Here is a 9,271-nt window from a genome sequence, read left to right as displayed (position 1 = left end):
AAGGTCACTACTGCTGAGGAAACTGATGAATGCATGTATGTAATTTCTTATATAAATCCCTATTCAAGGTCGATAGCGGCAAGTGTAACAAGATGCATTTGTATACTCATGTGTGCTGTGTTTGAAAGAGCTTTGTACATAATGACTATACAAATTCCAAACCATGAAATAATTGAAGACAAATGTCTTCATAAGATTAATCATAGTTTGAGGGGTTACGCTTGTTTGCATGATGTATCTGGTTTTTGTTTTTATTTATGCAAGGCCTGTACATTTCAATACTTTCATTGTCGCAGCTGGCTGGTAGGGTATGGAGTTTGTAGCAAAGATTCTGAGTGGGGTCTATCTCCTTATAGTTCCTCAATAAATAAGCAAGCTTTACGAAAAAAATCACTTTCTCTTCACATTGTGAAATATTTAAGTTCATTGTCAGAAATCTAGAGACGTTCTAGAAAATATTTCATTATTTTAGATTTAGGGAGTTCTGTCTAGATTTTCATTTAGTCCATTCCTGAGAAATAAGGTTGAGGGAATAGACTTATTTTTAAGCCTGTATTTCATATTATACATATTATTTAAGGGGAAGTACAAAATGTAAGACAAAAGTTTAAGACAAATTACATATGGCTATTAAATACCAATATTTCAGGGACCAAAAGATGGAAAGGTATAATAAATCACTGATCTCAGTCGTAGACACCAAGGAAAATCTGAATGAGAATTAAATGTCTAGGATCCATTAAGTCAAAATCTCTCATAAGATGACAACGTCAAAGTCTAAAAATATGATTCTGAAACACAGAGGATATCTGTGAGCCACTGGTACAGAGAGAAAACAATGAAATTACACAACCAGTACCCCAAACCAGTTGCTTCTAACATCTTGGGAGCAGGGTAATTACCCAGTCCTAAAGACATTTACATCCTTTAGGTAGTCAGACTCTAGGTTCTGCCTTTTAAATTAGAGAAGAGCTGATTTAATTGGATGGCTCCTAATGAATGGGTAGAGTCCTGACTCATGGACATGTGTTAGGAGAAACAGGTGGGCAAGGACTGTTAATAGTATATGAAACATCTTTGGAAGCTGCTTTAAATCCTTCACTTGAATGAGTCTCAGGCTTGGAGTTGCAGGTTGAACCTCTGGGAGAATATGCAATATTGGAAACCAAATTTTATAATGGTACTTCTTGAAAAAAGAAGCATTTTGTTTTTGTTTTGGGAAAGAAAATAAAACTCAAGAAAGGCTACAATCAGATGGAGGTTAAAGTATGATTCTTGAACGTGAGCACTCAGCACAATCACCTGGAAGGATAGTTACAACACAGATTGCTGGCTCCACTCTCAAACTACCCAATCAGCAGGTCTAGGGATGGCCAGAGAATCTGGACTTTTAGATCATACTGCTGGGGTGGTTATGAGATCACACTTTGAGAACCAGTACTTTAAGGAATACCAAACAAAGGATATGTAGCTTCCTTACCAAACTGTGATTTGTCCTCAGTGGAATTTAATCAGTAGGTTTTCACAGAGTTAAAATTAAAAAATGAGCATCGACCACCACTGTTAATTTGGAACAGTCAAACAAACTTCACAAAAGACTTCTCCAATGGAAAAAATGGGAAACTCTTTCCACAGTACACACTGTCTTTATTGGCTGTGGTCTTAGTCAAAGCACAGAATGAACCTTGGCCAGCGGCATGAGGTCTCTCAAGCCTGCAGCTGTTGGGAGGAGGCTGCTCTGCCAATGACTCTGGGCAGGAAGTGCCTAATTAGAACTGATGCATCCATTTCACTTAGCCCCGGGGGGTGGGGTGGGGGAGGGGGAACTTCCCTAGATTCCTCCAAATCTCTTTTAATACCCACCCTCCCAAAGCTACCTTGTTAGATGGCTTTGCTCCCATGGCTGCTTCACTTCTAGTAACTGACAGCTTGAAGTTCATTATGATGGGAAGTTTTTAAAATGCTAAGTCATAAATCAAGACTATATCTTCACTCACAGTGGGATTAATGATCACATACATAAAATGGAAATCCAAAATGACAGACAGGCACAGGGCACCCAGATGAAAATTTGAAAGAAGGCCACTTTGCATCCAGATCCAAACTGCTGGCAGGCAGTCCAGAAAGAACATTAAAGATGATTGCAACCTTCATCAGAACCATGGCTTTATAGTGCACATTGAGTTCAACAGGACTTCTCACAAGCTGCTTTCCAGGACCCTGTCTCAGATAAAGGATGGAATGCTACTGTAGTTTTTTTCTTTCCAATAAACAGTTCAAAATGTGCATTGTTGAAGGCAACCAAGCTTCCTTTGTGTTCATATCATTTTTCAGAACTTGTGCCATCTTTTATTCTCTTATCTAGCTAAGTGCTCAGCAACAATGGACAAACAAAATCTAAACTAGCATTATCACTACCCTAGGGATAACACTGAATAAGAGTTATACAGCATGATCTGATAATAGCTGTTAAATTTAAGAGGGTGGGGGAGGCTTTTTTGTAGAGGGGATGTATTCAAATATTTAGATTTAAAATTCTGTGTGCAAGTGTTCACAAATTTTCAGAACTGCTCTTCTGGCTTATAATGTAAGGAAGGCAATATACATAGGTTCTCTGATACATAAAAATATATAAATACTATATTCGAAATAGTTGTGTATCATTATCATACAAAGATGAAAAATAATGATCTGGTTTTACTAAGAGAAGCTTTTCAGACCTGATTAACGGAGCAGCCTACACCACAAGAGAAACATTAAGTGGTACACGTGTTAACCTCACTAACCTTTTGGTTGCCATTATCCTAATGTTCCAAGATACATACATAGGGCAAGTGAGCATGGCTCCAGTTCACAGGCTAGAGTCCAAATAAAGGATGTGAAGCTACTTCCAAAGATCTGTGAGTAGGATGACTGGTGACCAGAGAAAGAAATCAAAAAGAGACACTGTAAGGGAGGAAATATTTCAGCTAGCAATACAGCATTTCAAGGACAAAAGAGATGCACTATCTTGAAGTAAAAATTTTCGCATTGTAGGCCAAGTTGACTTGAATTTTCAAAGCTGTTTGTTTGACCCCTTGATGGCTTCAAATGACTTACAAGTACACCTAACAATTTTTCCTTGAAAAATTTGTAAAGAAAAAAAGGGAAGCTAATTTAACAGAATATCTGATACTATAAAAATTAGACTTGGCTTTTTTTTTGATTTCTTAGTAAGTATGATTTTAAGAAAATATTAAATCAGAATTTAAAGGAAACTGACAAGTAGTAACTAATGAAAGAATTTGTAATATTATCACACTTTTCCCTCAGAATATTTTCTTACTATTAAATTGTAACCTTTGAACTGTTGTAGTTTAGCATCCACTAATTTTGTTTAAAAACAAAAACTGCTATGACCCCATATTCTGACCGGTTTATTTCAAGTGAAGTATATAGCTAAGATGACACAGAGCTCTGAAATATAAGCAAAAATTGTAAGTTTTATTTTATTTAAATGCTAGTCAAAATGCTTTACTGAAAGAATAAAAAATGAGAGGGTGTCAAGTCATGGAAATGTAAAGAAAGATGACAGAAAATAGACAACATGACAGTCTGGCACCTGTCAGTTTAGGAAAAACAGAGCATCTATTCCAGGATATGGCAACTCCCACTTCTTAAAACACAGTTAAATTCCTGTTAGAAGTATAGGTGATAAATGCTGTATGGCTCCATTTTGACTATGGTAGCATTTGGTTTTCCATACTACTCCCACCTCAACTATCTAAGGCTGTACATGATGAAATGCAGAGGTCATCACATTATATATTGTTTTCACTATTCTCCTGAAAGGGAAACCAACATTCTTATGTTTAGAAATCCAGTATGTTCCTGTAGAGAGAAAGATGGACACGTTCACACTCACTATTATCACAAGGCATTTATCCTAAGTCAATGTCAAGCTATGATGGTGAAGAAAAGATATCAACAATTATTACTAGAGTTACAACTGTGAGTAACCAAAGATGTATGACATAAAAACCCTTTTTAATTTGCTGGTTCTGGAAAGAAATTCAAGTGGTACTACAAGACCCACTCTGCCCCCTCAGTGTGGACTATAGGGTTACTAGACTTCAAAGGTAAATAGCTGACTTGTGTTGGGCTTGAATTTAGGTAGGATGTGGACAAGAGCATCGATATAGCAAGAAAAGCTAAGATGAGGCAGACTAGGGTAGAATGGGAAGTGGGGCTGGATTTACTAGGCCAGAGCAGATTGGTTTACTTTGCTACTAATTAAAAGCAAGGGTGACTTCTCTGAAATGTATTTGGGGGCTTGGAATCTAAAGTTCTGCTTCTCAGTGTAAGCATTTTTCCCAGCCTTAAATTAGATGTGCTGTATTTTATATGGAAATGAAATGCAATGGAATCTTTCATAGTTTAGATTTCTGTTTTCAAATATGAATAAGTTGATAAGTTTCTACTGCTAAACATTTGAGAACTTAAAAGCTGAAAGATGTAACTATTTTTATGTTATATTTTGATGCATGAAATGCCTTTATATAAAAAACTCCAACTTCTTTTCCAGCGTAAGGTTCATGGTTTAGTTTTGATCCAAAAAAAGCCAGATGCTTTCATGAGAACAGCTTCCTCATTTGAAGGCCATGAAAATCACAAATTTTCTGTTTTCTTTTGTTTAACATTGAGCGAAAAATCCTGAGACAGTTTGTTTGGTGAGGGGGCATAAAAATCTTTGAAAAGGAATCACTTACTCAAATAATCATTCATATTCTTGGTTTCTATATGTTTTGTAGTTATGTTTATAATAAGTCTGAAGCCTACGTGAAACAATTTGAGATATTTACCCCTTCCTAAAAAAGAGTTTGCTAAGTAAATATACCATCTCATTAGATGTAAGAATTTGATCTGATTTAAAATACTATTTGTTATTTAACTACAAAAATCAGAATAGACGAGAGAAAATGAAACAATCACTGTAACTCTAAATTTACTATGCATACCACTGAACTGAGTTTCAAAATGAAAAATGCATTTACCAGAGTTTCAAGGAGAAAAATGAAGAAAAACAGGCTTAGTTGTTTTCTTAGGTAAGTAGGCAGGCATTTTTTTTATACGTGTAACCTTTAAGTGATATATGCATACTATTTTATTAAGTTATAGATTTTATCTCTTTGTTATTAAAGTATGCGAACTATAACAATAAGAAAAGAAAGTGGGAAACTAGGTGCATAAAATGTTACATAACCAATTGGTTTTCGACCTTCAAGTCAGACACTAGTCAAAGAAATAATATGACCTTAGCCAATGGGAAAAACATCAAGCTAGATTTCTCCCAGCTGTGTTTCTCCCTTCTGTGGCCTTCAGCAACTTCAATGGAAGTTTAGTGTGCTTAGGGAGAAAGAGAGCCAGAAGAATCAAAATTATTAAACCAAAAAGGTCAATCTTCAAATTAAGTCTTGGACCAAACTCACTACAGAATAAGGTTTAATCTTTTCCAATGGCCCAGTCTACAAGCAATATGGCTGACCAGCTACAACTCAAATGGGGCCCATATCACAAGTAATTGAGGTTTTCCTGCTAGAGGAATGAGTAAAGGAAAAACAGTTGCTGGTTTTGAAATATACAAATCAAGCTATTAGTGTTTCCTTGGCATTCCTTTTGATTTCCAACTCAAGCTTATGGTAACTGCAAGAGATAGGAAAAATCTTCATAGGAGACAGGTCCTTGGATTTAATTCCATAAACACAGAGGGCCAAGGAATTTTGACAAAATTGTTGCTCACAAAAGGTTGACTTTGCCTTTGAAGTTCTTGTGTGATCCATATTTAAAGTTGGACACCTTCATTCATCCAAATGTAGCATAGGGCATTCAATAACATGATATAATGGCCTTATTTTTTCCAGATTTAAAAAGGTCTTTCATAAGATTCCTCTCTATTCTGTTGTAAAACCATAAGCTAATATGTTTTCAAGAATTTTCTGAGTCAATAATCTGAGTTCCTTTAAACTTTCAGGTCTAATTGGCTTGATGTATTATTATTTTTTTAATGATCACAGATGTGTTAATAATGCTTCAGGTCAGTTCTCTTTAAACAGAAATGGATTGCATGAAGTCCCCACTGACACGTAAAGGGAAAGGCTTTCTTTATTCTTGGGATTTAAATAAAATCCGTTAATTTTATCCCTTAATTTCTTCCACATTGGTTATTTAGGCCCAAGGAGATAAACTATTATGGTGTTAGTCAAAACACCAGTAAAGACCCTAGAATAATTTCTCAATATCCTAACTATTACCCTTAGTCAGACACAGAGTATTTGGAACAGCAAGACTGTGAGCTGCTCCTTCAAAAGGGCTCTTCCCACTAAAACCTCAAAATGCTCATTAACACATTAATAATTCATAGAAATCCTGAGGTTAGATAATACAAAATAAGCCTTATTTAATGTTGTCTAATTTAGATTTTTTTCTAGCTAGCCTGACCACATCACACCATTTTTCATGAATAACATCAAAGACACTTTGAGACATACCCACCTGTTTTTGTATGTTTTTTTTTTTTCCTTCTAGCACACTGACTAGCATACAGTAGGCACTAAATAAGAGGGTTTTGGAATGAACAAATGAGAAAATGTGTGCTGCACTCTCAGAGGTTTATTGTTTGTGTTATTTAATTTTTTGTTATGAAACATCTCCATTTTCTGTAGTAAGAAGTGCATTCATGTTCATGGAAAGAGAGGGTTCATTTCTTCTGCACTTTCAAATATGGTGCATTAGGGAAATGTCTTGAGTGGAAAAGGAAGCATCATAATGAAATGTGAGAAATCTAATAAACAAATATATTTTAACAAACACAAAATGTAATGCACATTACAAAGGAATGGCTTTATTGTCCTTGTCTCTGTGCAAAATCTTCCCACCATGACCCCATAGGATTCAGTTCCTGGACATTTACCATTATTTAGCATTTGATATAAATCTTTCTCTGTTGGTAATGAGCATGTAAAGGGGATAAGAACACTTTGATGTTGAGAAAATCTGGGATGTGAAAAGCAGGTGGCCAGTACCAAATTATACAAGAATTCTGCCAGAGTGAACCTCATGGACACAGGAGTTAGGTGCTGTGATTTTGGTCATAGTAAACCAAATATGGTCCAGGATATGACTGGAGTGATCACAGTGGGACATTTGGCCACAGAAAAACAAATAAATAAATTGTATTATGAATTCTTTACAGTGTTTTATAATTTAGATATTTATAAATTGTTTATTGCTAATAAAAATGGATGATTGGAAATAATTTTAAGAAACTACATGCAGTAATAGTCTGCTGAGGTGATAGATATAACAGTCCTGACCATTTGCAAAGTGGCCTATCTAATATTATATCTGCATATCTCCATGACATGTTATAACACATGATAATTTATTAGGGAGAAAGCATTTGAAAAATCAATTGTATAAAAATGCTCCCTGAACTTAAAGTGCTGGCAACTTTTGTCTAAAGGAGAAGTCATTTTCCTCCTTTTAGCCAGTGATTTTTGAAAGGCATCAATTATAAATCCAGTTTTTGGTTGGGAAACTGTGACTGACCACATATGAAAAAAGGAAAATGCATAGTGAAAATATAACTTTCTCTGCTGGTATAAGTTGCCAACAAGTTAGCTACATATCATTCAGAAATTGATGTTACTTGGATTGTTTAAACTTATATCATTCATGAAGACTGTCCTCTTAGTCAATGTTTGGCAATATCAAAGAGCTGAAGCCACAGGTATGTACAACAATCAATCTGGGCCAAATGGCAGCAAGGACACAGATAGGCTATTATTTGTAAAACACACAAGTAAAATAACTAATTACATTTTGCTTTTTTTGCTCTCATATTCATCCTTCTTGGATTGTGGACTTGTTCCATTCATTGGTAAATTTGAGACATCTTCCTTGATTGAAGCTGAATCTGGAGCAACAGTTCGTTTGGTAAATGCTGACAAGGCTAGAGGAAAGAGAAAAACAAACCAATGTCATGAAACTGGGCCAGACAAAAGACTAACTTTTAGAAGGTAATTAATTAATCTTGGTATTTAATCTAGTTTTCTGTAATTAAGCTTTACATAGACTAACAGACCTTTAACATAGATATAATGTGTATATTTTCAAAATACATATTGTATAATTTTAAAACTTTATTTTTTAATTTGAGAGTATCTGAGAGTAAAATGTGTGTTTGTCAGAATACAATGATGTAAGTATACACATATAGACACACAGACACACACAGAGAATTCTACAGGGAGAAATTTTAAGGGCCTTCCTTTTATAGAATTCTCTTTGTTATATCCCTTAGTCTACTAACAATAGATTTGGAATCTAGGTTTACTCTTTTTCTACTTCTTACGTCTCTTCTGAGCTCTAGTTGCCTGAATTCACCTCTCAAGGTGAACTCTTCACTCCAGATTTCTATTCTTGGATGCCTGCACATCCCTTACTTTTTTTCCATATAGGAAAATGATGTACCCACCCATTCAGGTTTTTCACTCTTTGGTTCTTCCCTTAGCTTTGACCTGCCTGATCCGCTTATCCAATTTAAAAGTAATATCTCATGGCTCTACCTCTCAAATTCACTTAAGTCCTTTTGCTTCACACCATCTTCATCATGACCACTCCAGTCTGGGTCACCATTTTCTCGTTTCCTTTTTGTTCCCTTAGTCTCCCTTCTCCACACTCTAGCCAGAACTACTTTTCTAAAAAGCAGATCAGATTATGTAATTGTCTGGTATAACCTTATCCCCCTGCTCTGTAATGCCTTTAAGTGAACTCAGAATGAAATCAAAACATCAGCCTATGGCTGTACCCTTTCACCCCTCTTGCTGGGTGTTCCATCCTTCCAGCAGACCATAGTCCCTTGTTCTCAGGGCCTTTGACCTTTCTGCTCCTGAAATCATGACTTCTTTCTATCCAGATGGTTCTTTTGCTTTCATCTCATTTGTAGCATCCTCAGAGAGGCATCCTCTGATTAACTATATGAAGCAGTGGTCCTGGTAATAGGTACCCTCCATCACTTCACTTTATTGCACCAATTACATTTTAAATTATTTGCTTACTTGTCACTTCCTATTTTTCCATGAGATGAGGTGACCTTGTCTGTCTTGTTCATTACTATCTCTTCCAGAACTGAACACAGGGTCTTGTGCACAGCCTTTTAGCAAATATTGGTTATACAAGTGAATATACATAAGTGATTCTTAAGAGATAGTCAAATGGAAATTTTCTTTCT

The 9,271-nt window shown here is 35.5% G+C and overlaps 1 protein-coding gene across 10 annotated transcripts in view; it reads right to left on the bottom strand.

The window, feature by feature from the left end:
* Positions 1–1,902: 1,902 nt before the first annotated feature.
* Positions 1,903–9,271, bottom strand: part of Cep128 (centrosomal protein 128) — a 379,822-nt gene continuing 372,453 nt past the window's right edge. For 4 of the 10 annotated variants that reach the window (XM_074067403.1, XM_074067406.1, XM_074067407.1 and 1 more), the window contains one exon: positions 1,909–7,990. In XM_074067403.1, the coding sequence (XP_073923504.1) occupies positions 7,854–7,990 (137 nt within the window). In that variant the 3' untranslated portion in view covers positions 1,909–7,853. Of the gene's footprint in view, positions 7,991–9,271 lie in introns of all 10 variants that reach the window. The other 6 variants (XM_074067414.1, XM_074067415.1, XM_074067413.1 and 3 more) reach the window with 6 other exon arrangements.

This window comes from Castor canadensis, chromosome 3 (assembly GCF_047511655.1).
Source record: "Castor canadensis chromosome 3, mCasCan1.hap1v2, whole genome shotgun sequence".
NCBI lineage: Eukaryota > Metazoa > Chordata > Mammalia > Rodentia > Castoridae > Castor > Castor canadensis.
The sequence above is the reverse complement of the archived record's forward strand: the minus strand, read 5'-3'. Positions and strand labels throughout refer to the sequence as shown.